Source organism: Sceloporus occidentalis, unplaced genomic scaffold (assembly GCF_023333645.1).
Source record: "Sceloporus occidentalis isolate IW3139 unplaced genomic scaffold, rSceOcc1.0.p SCAF_4, whole genome shotgun sequence".
NCBI classification, from domain to species: domain Eukaryota; kingdom Metazoa; phylum Chordata; class Lepidosauria; order Squamata; family Phrynosomatidae; genus Sceloporus; species Sceloporus occidentalis.
Window position 1 is genome coordinate 9168345 of NW_028316984.1, and position 20307 is coordinate 9188651.

A 20307-nucleotide genomic window follows, 5' to 3' on the forward strand; every position below is an offset into this window, starting at 1 on the left:
TTCCCCCAGCATCATATTTGTCACTCAAGGTTAGCCTTGGCATAAACTGTACATATGTAGGCTCAGTTCCAGAGGTAGGCAACTGTGGCAGATCCAGAGGTCACATTTCTATCCAGAGACTGTCCAGGGACCATGAAAATGGTCACAAATGTGTGTGTGTGTGTGGGGAGAGCTAGAAGTGGCTAGTGCAAACAGGTGATTACTCTTCTGGTTTTAGAGGACTGGTTGTTTGGGTGGACAGAATTTTACAACGTGCCAGATTTTCTATTTGTTATTTTTTTGTTGTCCTATTATACAATGTTGTATTTTTTATGGCTTGTGTTTTAACTGGATTTATTTTTATAGTTTAATCACTTTTGAATGTTTGTATTTTGTGAATTTTGAGCTTTTTTAAAAAATAAAATAAAACCTGTTACAAGATGTCTTGTGTCCTCAAGTGGAAAAAAGGCAGGAAATGATTCTATAATTCTATGACTCTATTCTGTGATGCTATATTTCTTCCCCATTCCCAACAAAAGATGTGACAAGGAAGTAATTGTTCACCAGTGCTCTCTTCTTTCAAAATAATGCAGGCTAATTGAAATGTCTCCAGGATAGTTGTACATGGCATCCCAGAAGTTCTGACTCTTAATTTTAAGATTGTAGACAATAGAGATTCCACCATTTTCATTCTAGAGGCTCTTCTGAAAATCATCATTTCCACTGAAGGATGTACTATTTCTAGTTCTTTCTCAGTGATTTTACAATAATTTTCATGTTGTTTTCATCTATTCTGTAGCCTGCTATAGTTAACATCAAAAGAGAGAAAACAAAAACAACTTAGAGATCTAGGTTCATGTAAGATATTTGATATTATGAACATTTATTTATTTCAGTTTCCCGTTGGCACCGAGACTGAAGGAATGAATATCCTGGGGCTTGTCCTTTTTGCTCTGGTTTTGGGAGTAGCATTGAAAAAGCTTGGTCCTGAAGGGGAGGAACTTATTCGTTTCTTTAATTCTTTCAATGAAGCAACCATGGTCTTGGTATCTTGGATTATGTGGTAAGTGTTCTTTCAAACAGTGCCATGGGGAAGAATGCACTCTGGAATACTTCTGCCCTACTGCCCTTTACTGACACTGTCCCTCAAGCCATCCATCAAAAGGACTCCCAAGTATGTGTCATTTTACCTGAAGTAAAAGTACTATTCCAGCTCCTCTGTCATCCATGACAATTTAGCCCGTTTACTCTTTGGCTACTTAGTCAAATGTGTACTATGAACACAGAGTCTGGCATGTATAGAAATAATCCTTCCATGGCCAAAAATATACAATCAGGTTTCAAATCTCAAATTAAGAAAATATGTTAAGATGAGGGAAAGGGGCTAAAGAGAAAGCATATAGATAGCTTCCACGAGAAATGCATCATTTACTTTCTAAATCTCCTATACAGTCTTAACAAGAGATCCTAGAACTAGGTCCATCCAGGCTGTTCAGCTGGGAAGAGAAAGTTAATAAATTGCATGGGGAACAAGGTCCACTTTTAGTCTTTACACATGAGGGAGGGAGGAGATTGATGGAGAAGGAGAATAGTTCACTTAGAGTTATATTGCTCTTTTATTGTTGAGCCGCTCTCACTGCCAGTTCTGGGAAAAGAGCAGGCTATTATTACTACTACCACGACGACTAACAATGACAACAAAATTATTATTATTATTATTATTATTATTATTATTATTATTTCAAGGCAAGTGAAGTAAAGATGAAAAAGTTTGATTTTTGTATGTGAGGTAGCTTTAAAATTTTGGCACCCATCACTGCCCATTCCCAGCTGGCTCCAGGATTTGCTTGCTCAGCATGAATATGTTTTCACATAGGCTGTGCTTGTGCATTATCAGCTTACCAAAAAGCCAGGAATGAGGGGAGGAGTAAGAGGAGGGAGATTGTGGATGCACAAATTTTGACCTATTCTGCAATTTGGAGCAATTTGGAGCAAGACAAAGTTCCAGGACTGCAAGTCATGAGAATTCTTTTATACAAAGAATTCCATCATATAGGACCTAGGAGGAAACATACCTGAGGGTTGTCATGAGCCTTCCAGAAGCATCAGGATCAGGATGGGTCCATGCAGAAGTCATCATGTGTCACATGGCCTGCAGGAGAGGCCCATGGGATACAGACCTAATAATAGTGACAACTGGTGCAGCTATGGGTGCATTTTGGCACTTGGCAAGCCATTGAAAAATGCCTTGTCCCAATAGTGTGGGACACTAAGGTATTAGAGAGACCTTCATAGTATAAAACGTTTCCTTGTATAAAAGCTAGTAATAGACATTAAAAAGAGAACATGTTTTATGGAGATTGGTAGTTTTTTATTGATTATGTTAACATCATTCATACTGATTGAATGTATCAATTCACACTAACTGAGTCAACCTCTCATGGCCAAAAAGATGTTTGGAAAGACAAGTGGTCTTTTTTGGACTTCTGTCCTCCATATGATGAATGTTTTTGTTGAATAATTAGTTAAAACAGAATAGAAGACTTTGGGCTGGAGAAGACAGGCATAAAATAGTGGCTTAAGTCTGCTCTGACTGCAAGTAAGTTGGAACCCTGCTGACCACATGGCCCACTTCCAAGGTGGCCTATGAATGCAGGTGCTGACCGGTGCAGCCAGGAGTCCCATTTATCCCAACTCCTTTTTGCTTCAGTCTTAAAGACCAGAGAGCAGCTTCTGGCCACTTCTAAATGTCACACCTACAAAGAAACTGGAAACAACTTAATTATGACCATCTATTTCACTCCTTAATCAAACCCTGTCTTATGCCTATGTTTTGTTATTCGTGAAAATTGTTATCAATTTTGTCCTTATGCCATGATAGTTTGTATTCTCTTCATTAATAATTAAATTATTAAAAATAAAATTGTTTTAATAAATGAGAAATGAAAAGAAAAGAAAAGTGCCTTGTCTCCACACCCTGGCTCTGGGTTGCCATATTACCTTGTTAGCCCGATTTTCCCTGCATGTCTATTTCCATAATCATTTCTGGGCCCATTGCTTTCACACCCAGTTCTGATCTGCTTCCAAACCATTGCCTGCCCTTCCTCTGTGACATCCATAGTACACAGCCCATGTAAAATAACAAGGGTTCAGATTACTGAAACCATACCTAGTGACATGGAAATACCAGTTGAATATTTAGCACAATGCCTGCTCCTTCCTAAGAAGTTGTCATTTACAGTTATATTTAACAGCATTTTTCTTAAACCTTTTAATTATCTGCTTTTCATCTTTTTGATTAAGATCATATTACTGAAGCCAGTTAAAAGTGGTGGCATTGGAATGGCGTGTTCTGAGGTTCCTCAGGAGACTGACATGTCAAAGTCTTAAGTGGCTATATTTTAAAGGGGGAAGGGAGGTCAGAAGGAGATATATTGGTCCCCAAGCATGGGACCAATTATTTGAAAAGTATGACCTTTGAAACCAGAACTTTGTATTAGTGCCTGTAATTAGGGATTTGTAACAGTGCAATTTAAGGCTTTTACTTTCCAGTGTAATTCATGTAAACTGATAAATGATGGATTTTTTCTTGGACTTCATACTAAGCCAACCCTTCAGATAAATCAGTCACTTCATAATCCTCTGCTTTGTAGATTATGGGCATAAAACTTGAATCTCAAATTAAGTGAAGTTCTCAGTAGTGCTTTTCTAATTTTGTCATATTTGGAATTTGCCCTTTTTGAAATCCTAGTGAGTGTTCTGTAGAAAAGACATCCTGCCCTCAGATTAAAGGGTCAAACAATGCAACTCAGAATTTAGGATTAGAAACAACTACACTGTCAAATTCCATCCTCACTGCCTTGGGACCTATGTCAGGATAAAGGTGGGATATAAATAAAATAAATACTAATGATTCATGCTACTTTTATACAGGTATGTACCTCTTGGCATTATGTTTCTCGTTGGAAGCAAGATCGTGGAAATGGATGATATTATCCTGCTGGTGACAAGCCTTGGAAAATATATCTTTGCTTCAATTCTGGGCCATGTAATCCATGGAGGGATCATTTTACCACTTATTTATTTTTCAATCACACGCAAAAACCCATTCACCTTTCTGTTAGGACTTATAACCCCACTTACAACTGCCTTTGCTACTTGTTCCAGGTTGGTTGATTTTTTTTTTATTTTGTTTATGAAATAAATTATTATTTTGAATTTTTACATTCTAGGCAAATATCCTCCTGAAAGCTTTTCATAGTTTTTTTTTTATGCAAAACAAAGGGCTCTTAAGAGGGAGTCGTATTCCAGTTCTCTAAATGTGAAGAATTTCAAAAAATAATAACTTTAAAAAGTACGATATTCACACCTTTGTTTCTTAACACATTACTGTAAAGGTTTTAGAACCAGGAATTTAAATTTCCTAAAAGAATCAGCATCCCTGTTGTAGGACAAGTGGCAGATGCACAGTTTGAAAGAGCAGAGACATTTAGCTATTAGGCATTGTCTGTCTTTTGCTTCCAAGACAAATATTGGAATTTAATCCAACTTTGTTCCTAGAAACTGAGTCTTTAAACTAGTCATAATAGCACTGAAGCAGAAACAATAATAAAGAATGGGCTGTAGCCCACCCTTTTGTTTTTTCTCATAAGATAAGGTTGTATTTTCTGGAAATGTAAAATATAAAAGTTTTTAGTGTCCAGGAACAGAATGTATCTGGAATGCTGCATTTAGATTGATCAAGGATCTGGCTGTTATACCTTATGTTTCAGGTTAGAAGGCTCTTTGTGTGATCTGTTGTGCTTCTGTCTTGATGATGTCTAGCTCTGCAACTCTTCCATCAATGATCAAATGCATTGAAGATAACAATGGGGTGGACAAACGAATTAGCAGATTTATTTTGCCTATTGGTGCTACTGTTAACATGGATGGAGCTGCTATTTTCCAGTGCATAGCTACTGTCTTTATTGCTCAACTGAACAACTACAAACTCAATATTGGACAGATTTTTACCATTCTGTAAGTTGTAGCTCAAGCCAGCTTTTCCCTGATAGCCAAACACAATGCTTTCTTTACTTATTTTATTTCAGCAATAGAACTGTCCCATTATTTGAGTGTGCATCAGAAATAACTATTTGCTGTGTTTTAGCTTATTCTTTTGCATTGTTGTTAATTTAGAATTTTAAAAGTGTGTCCTTCACTGAAATGCTGCAAATATCTATGTTTTTCTGATTTCTCATTAGAAAGAGTTTTTTTTTTACTTTTGTGAATGAATATATAAATGGACAGCATAGTCCAGAGTGTTGTAATTCAAGCTGTAAAAAGAATGCAGCTACTAGATACGTAAATAAGTTTTACATTCCTACATGGCATTAAGCCCCACTGAAGCCGATAGGACTGAGTAGACATGGAGACACTATAAGCCAATCATGCAATGTAGCATACAATTATTATTTTGATGTACATTGTATGATGTAGAGATAGATCTGTGCTTTTGAAATGGGAACATGGTGAACATGTTTCAGCTTATTGTTGGTAACAAATGTACGAAGTACAACAGGAATATGGATTTGCATTACAAACAGCTTCTTTAACGGATTAGTTTCTCAAATCAGTGTGTGGGAAGGAAGAAATATGTACAAAGGCAAAAGGACAGGTTTTTGCACAATATTAACTGACATTAATTATCAACAGTGTTACTGCAACTGCATCCAGTGTAGGAGCTGCTGGAATCCCAGCTGGAGGGGTTCTAACCATAGCTATTATCTTGGAGGCCATTGGACTACCCACCAATGATATCTCACTCATATTGGCAGTGGACTGGATTGTGTAAGTACAAAACAACTGGATGTTGTTTAAGAGCACATCACTGTAGTTGCGCCAGGCATGCTCAGTGGTATAGACCATTAATGTAGTCTTTTGCCAAAAGGAGAGGTTGCATTTTAAAAGAATAACAAAATCAGGAAATAGAAAAATAAATCTTAAAATAATCAAAAGTTAGGTGCCTGAGGCTGTGTCTGCACTGGCCAGGATACTCTGGCAGCCGACCACAGCTGCCCTTTTTGGTCCTCCATTCCTGTGGCCCTTTGTTCCTCTGCCACTGTGGCTGTCTTTGCAGATATCCCACAGATATCCCACCGAGCCACCCATGGGTCACTCACTTCTAAGGTCAGAATAGGGCACCCAGCCTTGATCACATTGGTGAGTACTTCGTCCTGACCTTGGAGTGAATGACCCATAGTAGCAGTGGATGTGCTGGGCAGCTCAGCAGAGTGCCTGTGTAGACAGCTACCACAATGTGTAAACAGAGGCTCCAGATCTTCCTGGAAATTCTGGAGCAGGAGTTATATTTTTTTAATCCATAGTAAGGCTGTTATTCCCTGATTCTGGTGTGGAACATGCTAGATCAGGGCTGCACAAGATGTGGCCCGGGGGCTGGATGCGTCTCGCCAAAGGATTTCTGGAGGCCTGGGGCTCCATTGTCAGGAGGGGGATGTCCTGGCTCCCAGAGTCCTCACCCGATTGCACGGGGCTTTGGAGGATGGGAGCAATGGACTCTTCCCCCAGAGTTAGCCTCTGCTTCCTAGGGGAGCGTTTGCAGGGGACAGGCTTACAGCTCCTCTTACCCCTTTGGCCAGGCAGGCCCAGAGAGAGGAGCTTTTCGCATCCAAGCATCAGAGACAGCCAGGAGGGCAGAGAGAGAGAGAGAGGGGGAGAGAGAATGCAGACAGCAAGAATGCTAGAGATCACAGGAGAGCCTTGGGCCCTTCTTCTGGTGAGTGAGGAGAGGACAGGAAAGAGAGGAGGACGCCTGACCACCGCATTGTCCTCCTCCTCCTCTGCCGAGTCATTTGCTTTTGAGTGGCCTAGGTGGTTTTGCCTTTGAGTTTTTATTTGGTCATGCCCCCCCTTTTAATGTCCTACATTTCACCTAAATGTCCTACATTTCACTTAAAACTGTTGGCAGCCTGAACAACCTTAGCCAATCTTAATTTCGGCCCCTGTGTCCTTCCAAGTTGGGTACCCCTGTGCTAGATGCTCTCCATACTGTGTGCACCAGAACTGGGGTTTGGGACATGAACAGGACAATGCTGGAATATGAGTGGGGGGAGGGCCTAAAGTTAATTCAAACACTATTACTGAGGACCACACTAGATATTAAGGCACAATTTCAGGTGCAGGCTAACTTCAGTTTCCCATCTACTTTGGCATGTGTTTTTTTACTGTAGCACCAAGATACAGGAGTTGGAGCCACAACTGGCTAGAAGCAGATGCAAAATCATGGCTCAGGAGGCACGGTCAGCTGCCTATTGATGGCCCTAATAGTACATACCAGCAAGGCATGGACTTTTCCTCTACGCTGGCCACTATAGTTCACTGAGTTATGTGTACAAGCAAGATTTGTGTGTGGGGGGGGGAGTTGCTGGGGGTGAGTGGCCTTGCTCTGTGTCTCATGACATCTCTTGTCTGAAGTGTTAAATCTTTCTTAAATAAACGTATGATGAATGACACATCTGAAAAATGCTACTCCATAGCCTGACCAAATAAGAACATCTTCAATTATATTTTCTTGATGCTGGAGAACTACTGTGTCTGTGTCTTTTTTCACTGTACCATGTTAAACCTGCTTGTATGCTTTCCCTATTCACCAGGGACCGGACCACTACAGTTGTGAACGTAGAAGGGGATGCCTTCGGCGCTGGTATCCTTCACTATCTGAATGAGAAAGAAACTAAGGAGAAACAAGCAGAACTGATTGAAGTCCATGTAGAGGCTGTTCCAAACATTAAGGCTGACGAGGAAACATCACCTTTGGTCATGCAGAAGAACCAGGCTCTGCCACCTAGCACTCTATTGCCTAGCACTAAAGATGTTGAATCTAAAGAATCAGTCCTATGAATGAGAGGGATGTGGGGGTCAGTCTGCTGATACTATGTTTTTGTTTTGGAGACAACATCTAACTGAGTAGATACCGTTTGGTCATATGGAGTTCAGCAGGTGTATCCCTTTCCTGCTCTGGTGGCGTGGAACACAAGTGGTAGCCAGCTGCAGACTACTGAGTATGTGCAACAGTGTTGTGTGTGTGTGTGCGTGTGTGGTGTGCTCCCTCTCCACTCTGAGAAAAGAAACTTCTGCAATAGGATATTGATGTTTCACATTTATGTGTGCTAGTGCAAATTATGCCACACACATATACCAATCTGAATGAAAGCCATTTCAGCAAGGTCCCCCTCCCCCCTTTTGTTGACATAAAGATATATGGTAAATGGCAAAGGTTAGAATATACCCAGTGATGTCACCATGTTAGCTTGAGTTATACAGGAAGTAAGATTGAGTTTCTCCAGTTATTGTATCAAACCTATGTTGGATTTTGAAAGATGGCTTCTTCTCTTGGAGAAATCAGAAAAATGAAACTTATTTGAGAAAGTATAGAAAACTGCTGTTGATCTTGGGCATGAGTGGATTTTCTGTCACTGGATGTCCAGGGGGGACATGGACCCACCCACCCCCGTAAAATAGAACAAAACCACTTCTGTTTTTGAAAAACAGGGTGTTTTTTAAAACAGTGAACAGAAAGGAGTCTGCGAACTGTTCCTCTTGGAGGCTTCCTGTAGACTAGAGGCTTTTTGCTATCTCTCTCTCTCATGGCGGGGGGGGGGGGGGCACAAAATAATGATCCAGGTTGAGGGCTGCAAAGATAGCTTGGGGTGGGGGTTATCTGCACCCTGCAGTCTGCATTTTGCCAATTCCTGTCTTTTAGAATCTAAATGGAATCTAGCCAATATACACCAGATAGGTATGCTACTGGCAATTTGTCCTGACAATCCTGGGAAGTTCATTTTTTAATGTTTATTTCTGCCTTCCACAACCCCTTCCACAAGACATATAAAACAACTGTGTGTTTTGAACATTTCGGTGGCCTGATATGAAATGGCAAGAAGCTGGATCCCCACCTACTGCTGTGTAAAAATGTTCGCCATGACATTCATCTGGCAACTGGCAACTTAAAAGCCTTTTTCCATGGGGGACACTTCTTTTTTTAATACAGCTGACTGATGTTTGTGCAGAGCAGATGCATTTGTGATGTGAGTGAGAATTCTGGATGGCTTTTAACTATAATATAATTTTGACCTTGGTCCCATTGAAGGAAAAGCTGATTTAAGCTTTGTGTGAAGATGCCCTAACTTTGCTTTTCTGTCCATTGCTAGTACTGCAGGTTGTTGTTAACTGCCCTCGAGTTGGCTCTGATTTATGGCGACCCTGTGAATGAGATATCGCCAAGACCCCCTGTCCTCCACTGCTCTGCTTAGGTCCTGTAGATTCATGCCCGTAACCTCCTTGATTCAGTCTACCCAGATAAACTTAGCTTATTTGGAGGAATATGTACCAGAGAAAGGCATTGCACAGTGTTCCTTATGATGGTACCAGTTTGCATGCTGCACAAGAGTTACAAATTAAAATTACATGTTTGAGCCTTCAGGAAGTTTCAACAATTAACTTAGAGAGCACTGATTAAAAATTATCCTTAGTTAATTTCGCACACATTCTGGCAAGAAATGAAACAGTTGAAAAAGCATTTTTCCTAACAGTCTGAAGTAATCTGATTAGTAGTACTTGTAAATTCACTGATCCTCAGGGAAATATCTGAGTTTTTCAAGTAACAAATGCACAGTAATAAAAAAGCAAGAAGAACTACAGTAGTCATCTGCAAGCAAAAAGAGTCAAAATAGACAAAATGGTTTAAATCCAGTTGCTGATCCCAATTAGAGTTAGCCCATTAAACAAATGCTTAATGGTTAGTCAGTGTTTATGTTATGTCCCATTGATTCAATGGATCTATTATACTTGGAATTAGTAATTGGATATAGTCCTTTATCTATTTTTGAAATGTAAAACTGGTAAACTGTGGAGTTACCAAGCCATCTGAATCAGTCTGTGGATGGATGGTTTAATCTTTTTTCACTGTACCATTTCCCCAATATTAAAGAGCCCTGTCCTGCTACTGTGAGGTGTGCAGGGTGTGGGGAAGGAAAGTTGTCATACTTCTCTTACCTACATTAATTGGTACATTGTTATAAGTTAGAATTAGAGAGGGGTTCAATTGTATGTAACTCCTTTGTTTTGAAAGAACTCAAGAGCCTTGCTGGATCAGACCCAAAACCTATCTGATCCAGCATCATATTTCCTATGGTGGCCAACATACAAAGTCCATAAGCGGAACATGAGAGCAATATTCCCCAGCTCTCAGGTTTTCCTCCAGCAGCTGGTATACAGAGGCACAGTGCCTTCGATGTTGCAGGTAATATGTAGAACCCATAACTAGTAGCCATTGACAGCCTTATCCTCCCATTAAGTTTTGTATTTCTTGAGTACTTTGTATTTCCTGAGTCCCCAGCTTCAGTCAGTGAAACCATGTTCTAATATTATGGCAGAGGAAGAGAAGAGTCTGTCTGTTTTCTCTGCATCATGAATAAATATCCACATACTCTGCCATTTTTTTCTGAGCTGGAAAGCCCCAAATATTGTAGCCATCTATCCTAGGATAGATGATCTAGCCCCTTGATGATTTTGCCTTATCTTTTCTGTACTTGTCCGAGTGTTACAGTATCTTTTGTGAGATGTGGGTACTAGGACCATGTACATTATTCCAAGTGTGGTAAAAGGCAAGACACTAGAAAGCAGAAAATGACTAAGCAAAGGTTCAGTGGCAAGTGGGGTGGGAAGAGGGTGTACATATAGTACCAAGAGAAGGTAGTACACTTTTCTTTTCACTGAAGCAGCAATTTCTTGTCTGGGCTAAACCTTTTCAGACTGCTGGTGGGACTCACATGGTTGACTTTTCTCTATTGGGAAAAATATTTTTTCCATGTAAAAAACTCTTATTTCTGAAGATGAACCACATTCTCTTCTTTATTAGTTTTCTGTGTCGAGAGACTTGGTGGTGTGGGGTGAAAAGGCATTTGATTGAGCCCCATCAGAGTTTGGATTGGTATAGCACAAAGATCCCCTCACTCTAGTGAGAATTGTGCTGTCTATGAGCCATGACTGACTCTGTAAAGGAATTGAATCAGTTACCTGCTTAGGCACACACTTCTCCCTAGCTGTTGTGTTCATTGTAACACAACACAATATTGTATTGTACACACAGAAAACATGTTCCTTGATGTGTGCTTAAAACATATTTGCAGAAGTGGAAAGGAGGAAGGAGGAATTAAGTCTTTATGACCAATGAACTGTCATAAATTATGTCAGGAGGGAAAAACCTCTGCCTGCTTTGCCAAATACTCCCTGCTGTTCATGTCTAAAGAGTACTGGGAAGTGAGGAAGCACTGTTAAAATGGTACAGGCTACTGCCAGCAAGGTGATTTAGCTACCTGTTGGGGATTGAAATCATTTAACACAGTATTGTCAGCTAGTCTGTTTTGTTGCTGATGCTTCTGTCTTGGGCCACTGTAGGATATTTGAATAAAAAGCTGTTCAACAAGATCTCTTCACATGACAAAACTGGTCTGGTCTGAGAGAGAGTTTGAATTATTGCTGGGACAATAAAAGCCTCTGGTGATCTTGCACTTTAGTGAAGCTACTTTTTCATACCCTTTTAGGGAGCTTAGGCTCTGAATTTCAGGCAGAGTTGAAAAAAAGTTAATTGAGATGAAAGAAAAACAGTTGTTTTTCAGTATCATCCTCAATACTAATTTTTGGTCAGGTTCAGCATAATTACTGAAAGCAAGCTTCCACTCTTCTTATTTTGAAAAACTAGCCTGCATTTCCACTGACTGTCTCTAACAAATCCCTTTAAAGGGGCTCTTATATATCTTTTTCTCTCTCTTTGTCATGGGCAGGGTAATCAAGATGATAAGCAGTTGGTAACTGCACAGGATAAGTACTTTTGGCAGCAAGCAACTTATTTGGTTATCTACCAGGCAATCCCTGGACCAAAGCCAAGGTTATGATATCCTTTCTCCCTAAGGGCTGAGTACATTTTGTAACACATGTCCTTTTGTACCTTGCCAACAAGCAAATTTAGCTGCTTTTTGTACATGGGTGCTATAAAATTCCTCAAGTGCCCTGTGCCATTCTAAACTAGGAGATGCCCATCGGCCATGTAGGAAACCACCTTTTGCAGTTTCACACTGACCTCAGTAACCCAGTAGAAGTAATGTCTACTTCGATTGGCAGCTGCTGGCAGCTGTTTTCCAGGTTATCTATACTGACGTTTTGCATCACCTGCAAATACGGTAGGTCCTCCATAATTCCTGATGTCAGGAATTGACTGCCCTTTACTTTTTGTACCATTTTTGTCTTTTCTAGCGATTCATGCCTTTTCATGATGTGACAAAAGTATGACAGCCTCAGTTTAGTCATCCTAGAGTTCAGGCTTGATTTGTTCTGGGACCCATTTGTTTGTCTCCTTTGCTGTCCATGGTATCTTCAGCACTCTTCTTCAGCACCACATCTCAAATGATTCCTATTGGCTTTCTTTACTGTCCAGCTTTCACATCTGTACATAGCGATGGGGCCATTCAGAAGCCATGCTTGATGATGACTTGATGATCATCACTTTAGTGTTCAGAGTTGTATCTTTACATTTTAGAATCTTATCTAGTTCTTTCTATGGCTGCCCTTCCCATTCCTTAGTCGTCTTCTAATTTCTTGACTGAAGTCTCTGTTCTGATCAATATTTGATCCAAGATGTGGGACCTCTTTATTTATTTTTTTCATTGTCTAGGATGAATTCTTGAAGATCTTCCATGGTTATTATTTTTGTTTTCTTAACGATCAACATTAAGCCTATCTTGGTACTTTTCTCCTTGATCTTTTTCAGTAAATGCTCTAGCAAAACCCAACAATTGTCTTTGTTAATTTTTGCTAGTAGTATTGTGTTGTCTGAATATCTTAGGTTATTAATGTACCTTTCTCTGATGTTCACTCCTCCTGCATCTGCTTCTAAGCTTGCACTGTGTACTTTATTTTATACGTGCGGGTTGAATAAATAGGGTGATAGCATACAGCCTTGCCTGACCCCTTTTCCGATTGGGAACAAAGTCTATTTGCATAACCCAACCTATTAGGAAGTGGAGTAGTCTGCTCAAGCCAGAAAGTCTTTGCTGTTAAAATGTAAGATGCAACAAAAGGAAGGAAGCCAGCTAGATTTATGAAATACATACACTATTTGTGGCAATGATTTTTAAAATAATGCAATTGAAGTCATTTTTAAGAGGATTGAAGTCTAAAAACATTTTAGGTTTCAGAGTGTGTTTTGGTCTGTTCCAAAAGGGTTGCCAGTTGCCACAAAATGCACACAAGTATTCCACTGATAGTGTTATTAATAAGAATGTCTCCTATGTCAGGACAGGCATTGTAGGCAAAAGGGATTTCAAAAGCCATGCAAGGAAAGAGGCTAGCTGCATATTACAGCTGTAAATGCCAGGATACTAGTTCCTATTTTAAACAAGCAGTTAATTTTTATCAGGGAAGGAATGGATACAGTTATCAAAAAGGAAGTGAACTGGTTAGTGTGGCTTAGTTGAAAGGTGGTGGTGGCGGCAAAATCAAAGCTTATAAGTCAGTGGAGACTTGGGAGAAAACTTTATATAGCTTAAAGAGAGCTGAGATGCTGCATTGTTTCCAGCCTAATTTGAATGTCTGCAACCTTTTGTCCTACATTCCATTTTAAGACTGAGCAAAGACTGTGAGTTTAACACCAGCTAGCTTTTTTTCTTCCTGGAGTATTTGAAAGCTTGCACACTTTTTTGTGACCTTTGGTTTTATCTAATCAATGTCCATGTCTGGACATGGATTTTGTGCCCCAAGAGTCTGCAAGCATCCATCCACAGCCTAATTCACTGCTGCACTGAATGTGAACCAGTCAGTGCAAGGATGAATATTTGTATCAGCATGAAATCTGTGTGATAAAAAGGCCTGCAGTATAAGAAGTCCAAGATTATAAACAAGCACTATGACACCACCTGCCTTATTGTATCTTACCTAAGGTGCTTTGACCTGCTCAATTCTAATCAGTTCTGCTGTTGACCAGTGCTTATTTCCCTATGTGTATTAACTATGCATAATCAGATATAGAATCGCCTGTTGCTAAAAATACTTTTTGCCAATGTCCCAGAAATATGAAGGCAAAATTACACTTTATTAATGCAATCAGCAATTGTGTGGTTGGTGGGTTTCTTTTTTTAGAAGTGTAGAAAGTCCAGATTCAGACAGGGGTTCCCATCAGATATCCTGATTAAGATTGCTTCCATAGCTGTTATTGGCACTGGAAAGACGACTTCCATAGGCATCAACTGAGCTGTTGGCTATCCCTGTTTGATGGTGAATTTCATTAACTGCTACCTTCTCTGTCTGTCTATCTATCTATCTATCTATCTATCTATCTATCTATCTATCTATCTATCTATAAATATATGGTTGCCTAGTGGGGCCAGGGCAGAAAACCTTTCTTTCTGTATCATTAGTTCAATATAATTCTGCATTTATAATGAGCACGGTTATTTTGTATCACACTTTTTCTGTTCTAGTAGATTTCAGAGGAATATAAGGTGCATCCCTAAAAATGAATGACGTTCAGATGTAGCATCTATTTGTTGGCTGTACAAATAAATCACTCCATTGTCTAAAATTTCTTACCTTATGAACGAAATGTTCTTAATATATATTTTGTCCACAAAGCACTATCAAGTCCTGGTCACTGTGAGGGACCAAGTATATGTGCACGTCTGAGTGTGTGAGCGCGTGGGTAAAGATAGTCTGTGTAGATATGTGACTGTAGAGTTGACGTTATAATATTGTCACCTTGACATGTGAGGAGATCTGCAGCTCCTCTGCTTGCCACTGGAGGAAAGGCTAATGAATTGTGTCAACTTACTTTATAACTCAACAACCAAGAACTCTCACTCCCAAATGGTCACATGTTTGTTATTGTTTTTCTGAACCTGAAATAAAAAAATCCTTTAGACTGAACTCACCATCATTTGTCTTTTTTTTCTCTCCAAATAACTTCTGGTGGACGCACAGGGGAATAAGGTACATTATATCACATAAAGGTATTCTTTAGATCAAGGTATCATTCATCAAGGTAACCATAACCAGAATCTACAGTAATGGATAAATTTGTGGAGAGAGTTCTCTCTTTGGTGAAGCTAAGATCCACATGAGAGGTTCAGCAGCAGGCCTTTCTTTTTACAGGGTCCTTGAGCAGTGTGATGGTGGTGACCTGAAATATAAGAGCAAAAAAGTCACATTGGTGAAGGATGCTGAATTTCCTCCCTCTCTCTCTCATTTTCTGTTTAAAAAGGGAGAGCAGCAAGCAAACCTAGAAGCCTATATGCCTTGAGTGTGTTGTTGTTAACTGCCCTTGAGTCGGTCCTGGCTCACAATGAACCTGTGAATGAAATATCTCTGAGTGCCTTGATCCTCTACTGCTCTTGTAAATTCAGGCCCATGACCTCTGATTGAATCTATCCATCTGGCCTGCAGCTCTCCTCTCTTTCTACTGCCATCCACCTTCGCTAGCATTACTGTTTTTTCTAGTGAGTCATACCTTCTCAAGATGTGGCCAAAATACAAGTGTGTAGTGGGTTCCAGTTAAGCCACCTGAATGCATGTGAGTAGCAGAAGGTGTGTGGGGGTATTTGTCATACTGATTTGGGGCTATCTTGGGTTTAAAACTAATATATGTAAATATTGCACATTTATTGCATATTAAATAAGCATCCAAGTGCTGCCAGAGTCCTGATTCACTGAATTTTTGCAAGGTGCTCAGATTTTTTTTCCTTCTAACAATAGCAAAGCAGGAGACATGCTCTGGTAGTCCCTGGTTATTGACCATCTGAGCATGTTCTAAAGCGGAGGGAGACATTTGTATTTGCAGGGGTCATTCTGTCCCCAGGCTAGCAGTTCCATCTCTGGTAGTAATCTAACTCCGCAGCAGCAAAGGCTGTACAGCTGAAGCAGACATGTGTATATGCAGACTGTGTTACCTTAAAATACATGTATTTCGTTGTCTGGCACGGAAAACTGAGACGAGGAATGTTGCACTGAGGTATGAAATGAGAAAGATAAGGATCACAAAATCTTTTCCTCATGGCAGTCTCCAAATCTGTTGCAGATCCCAATCTCTTTGGATTGTGGAGATATTTCTAGCCACACCAAGGAAGAATATAGACCTTTTTACCAAGTAACACTACTTCTTATTACTAGGTTTAATTACTTGGTTAACCCCACAATCCTATACGTGTCAGCCCAGTATTATGTCTTATTTAGCTCAAATTGGGCTTGCTCCCATGTAACTGGGTGAAGACATTCAGCCTACTACGATAATCCTGGTTTTGTTACTCTGAGGGCAAATCACACTGAGATCGACGAGTCAATTTTGATTTGGGATGTAGAGGACTGGGTGTAAAGTTGTAATCTAATTTACTTGTGGGTAAGCTCCGTTTAACATAATGGAATTTACTTCTATGTTAACATGCTTAGGATAGCCATGTAAAAAGCTTTTAATGATTTAGAAAGTGTCTGTAATTAACTACAGCAGCATTTCAATTATTATTATTTTAGATAGAAGTATTTAGAAAGTACTTTAAAAAACCAAAAGCAGACAAGGACGCCTGGTATAATCCTAGAAGAAGCCTTCTCTCTAGTGAATCCATCTTCTTCTTGTGCAATACTTATCCAGGGCTAGTTATATTGGCCACATAAGAAAGTATAATAGTATCCAAAATCTACAAAACTGATACCTTTATCGGACCAATCAAAATGCACAAAATACATGTTGCTAGCTTTTAGAGCTCCACTGGCTTCCTCATCAGGCAATGGTGTTAAAGATCATATAGGATAAAATAAAACAGAGCCATCATTGCTTCCTCTATAATCTACTTCATCTACCAGGTAAGCCATTATCCGTGCAAACCATTACAAAGTGAATTCATGTTTATATCAATGATCACTAGTAGCTATCCTGGCTTGACCCCTTGAAGACAGAGAATTAAAGTAGGTCAGGGATGTGTATGACTACCAATGAACCTAATCCATGTAACTCCCAATGAGCCACTCAGTTCACCACAGTAACTACCAAACCACTCAATGAGCTCCCCAGAGGCTTGGTTTACTATTTAAAAGGATTCATTCAGCCAAAAAGGCTAGAGTTAGATTTCCACCTTGTGGTTGGACAGAGGAAATGTAGTTTTTCTCCTGCTGCTAACAAACCTTACACTGCTAAATATGTATCTCATTTAATCCTGGGGATTGGAAGGTGCCACTTGAAGTGTGCAGGAGGGGTGCTCTCAAACTTGCCTCTCTCCAATACAAAAGCTACAAAAAATTGGGGTGGGGGGGGACACACAAAGAAATGCAGAGCAGATTCTGGCAAATGAAGGATGAAGCATTCCCTCTCATCTGCTAATTTTCTCTTCAGCATCAACCAGCACATACATCTGTATTTGCCACAATACTGTGCTATTCAGCTGTGAGATGAGTGCAAGCGCATCCATGAAATATTGTTCAACAGAGCCTGCAGAGGGAGAGCTATGTATTGTGAGGCTAACAAAGGATCCCTGAACTTATGTTTGCTAATCTAATTGTACAGTCATCCCTCTGTATTCACAGATCTGTGCTTGAAAATATTTAAAACTATATAAACCCCAAAATACAAACCTTGATTTTTTCATTTTATATAAGGGGCCATTTTATATAATTAATTTCCCTTACAAAAGCTTCCAGTTCTGCCAAGGAATGAAGTTAAGGCCAGTTGCCTTTTTTACAAAAAGGGACCAGACTTTAAGGATACTTAACCCAAAACCTATTTCATCACAATCTGGCACAACCCTTTCCCAAGGCACTGGCAAACCTTCTAACTTCATCTAGTGATGGCAAAGAGAAGAAAAACGATCGCTTTTTGAATTTCACGCGATACTCAACAGGAGCCAGAAACTTTCAGTTTCCAAATCTCAAATCAGGTTTGAGACTTAACCTGAAACAGACTGGCTCTGAACTCTGCGTACTTCAAAGTGAACGTCTCATAATCCCAATTACCTTCGTTGGGATATCATCACAGACTGTATAGGGCTCAGCATCCCATACCTCCCACTTGGGAAGAGTACGTTACCCTCTTAAAATGCCAACATTTAAAATGCCAACATTTCCTGCATTATTTTGAGAGCTTGTCACACATGCTGAAACCCACTGTCTCCTTTGTGGTTTGGGACCCATCGGACTGCCATGCACCATGGCACTGCCATTGATGCTACGAAGCACAAGAACCATTCTCACATTTATTATTAATCCAGGTTAATAAATCCCAAGAGAACCAAAGTGATGTTATAGTATGAGCATTGGACCATGACTCTGGAGTCTAGGGTTCAAAGGCAAGCCCTCTCTGAACAAATTCCTCCAAGAAAACTGCACAATAGGTTTGCCTTGTTGCTGTGTGCCATCAAGTAGTTTCTGCCTTATGGCAACTCTAAACCAAATCGATCAGTGGGTTTTCTTGGCAGCATTTGTTCAAAAGAGATTTGCCCTTGTATTCCTATGGGGCTGAGAGAATGTGACTTGGGCAAGATCACCCAGTGGGTTTCCATGGCCAAGCAGGGATTTGAACCCTTGTTTCCCAGAGTCCTGGGCCAATGCTAGAGTTACCATAAGTTGGAAATGGCTTGAAGACACATAGCGACAATAAATCCCAAATTCACCCATGCAGTTTTGGCTGCTCCATCCAATAATAAAAAGGATACAGAACTGGAGATGATATAGAAAAAAAGGAACTGGGCTTTATTGATTAAAATGCCATACAAATTAATGACATATGCTATTATTTACAATTTCTTCTTCTAACTCAGTAAAGCATATATATTTTCCAGGCTTCACTTCCTGTGCTGGGAATACATTAGTGTTTTACTAAAGCTTTTCAAACTTCATTTACATACGTGAATTCATACAATACCCAATTTAAATCCATAGATTAATGCTGTTTATTCCAGCAACTATACATTATATTTACGACTACTTTTTAAATCCCCACGTTACCATTATGCCCCAATTTGGATGTTACTGAATTCATTATACCTCCAGGTTTATTTATATACTTGCTATATAAGTGTCACTTGCTCCCAACTTTGGACAAATACCCTTCGTATTTCATAAGACATGTCGTCTTATCCAGTTCTGCCATTTCTATTTGTTTTTCCATCCAATCTTTAATTTCTGGCATTTACTTCCTGTTCCTTCCTTTCTTTTCCATCTTTCTTTTTCCTTCCTTCCTATTCCTTCATTTTCCTATTCCTTCCTTCTTTTCCTTCTTTCCCTTTCCTTCCTTCCTATTCCTTCCTTCTTCTTTTCCTTCCTTTCTTTTCCATCTTTCCTTTTCCTTCCTTCCTGTTCCTTCCTTCTTCTTTTCCTTCCTTTCTTTTCCTTCTTTCCCTTTCATTCCTGTTCCTTCCTTCTTCTTTTCTTTCTTTTCCTTCTTTCCCTTTCCTTCCTTCCTATTCCTTCCTTCTTCTTTTCCTTCCTTTCTTTTCCATCTTTCCTTTTCCTTCCTTCCTGTTCCTTCCTTCTTTTCCTTCCTTTCTTTTCCTTCTTTCCCTTTCCTTCCTGTTCCTTCCTTCTTCTTTTCTTTCTTTTCCTTCTTTCCCTTTCCTTCCTTTCTTTTCCTTCTTTCCCTTTCCTTCCTATTCCTTCCTTCTTCTTTTCTTTCCTTTCTTTCCCTTTCCTTCCTATTCCTTCCTTCTTCTTTTCCGTCTTTCCTGTTCCTTCCTTCCTTCTTTTCCTTCTTTCCCTTTCCTTCCTATTCCTTCCTTCTTCTTTTCTTTCTTTTCCTTCTTTCCCTTTCCTTCCTTCCTATTCCTTCCTTCTTCTTTCCCTTCCTTTCTTTTCCTTCTTTCCCTTTCCTTCCTTCCTATTCCTTCCTTCTTCTTTTCCTTCCTTTCTTTTCCGTCTTTCCTTTTCCTTCCTATTCCTTCATTTTCCTATTCCTTCCTTCTTCTTTTCCTTCCTTTCTTTTCCTTCATTTTCCTCTTCCTTCCTTCCTTGGCGCTAAGCAGGGCCATGTCTGGTGAATACTTGGATGGGAAAGGAGTGACATTGGGGGAGTCACACTCTCTCAGCCTCTTGAGGGGGAAGGCCATGGCAAACCCCCTCTGGACAAAGCTTCCCCAGAAAACCCCATGATAGATCCACTGCCTGAGGACTGCCATAAGCCAGAAACGCCTTGAAGGCACACAACAACAACAACAATAACAACAACCCTGCTTCCCTCTGCTTCCTCCTCCTCCCTCCCTCCCTCCACAAAACCACAGAGAAAGCCCCCGTCCAGCTCTAGCG

At 39.9% G+C, this 20307-nt stretch overlaps 1 protein-coding gene across 2 annotated transcripts in view; it reads left to right on the top strand.

Moving 5' to 3' along the window:
• Window positions 1-14955, top strand: part of LOC149313487 (neutral amino acid transporter A-like) — a 31828-nt gene extending 16873 nt beyond the window's left edge. For both annotated transcript variants that reach the window (XM_089519187.1, XM_089519188.1), the window contains 5 exons: window positions 876-1042; window positions 3913-4146; window positions 4804-4998; window positions 5674-5808; window positions 7632-14955. In XM_089519187.1, coding sequence (XP_089375313.1) covers window positions 876-1042; window positions 3913-4146; window positions 4804-4998; window positions 5674-5808; window positions 7632-7878 — 978 coding nt within the window. In that variant the 3' untranslated portion in view covers window positions 7879-14955. The remainder of the gene's footprint in view (window positions 1-875; window positions 1043-3912; window positions 4147-4803; window positions 4999-5673; window positions 5809-7631) is intronic.
• Window positions 14956-20307: the final 5352 nt, after the last annotated feature.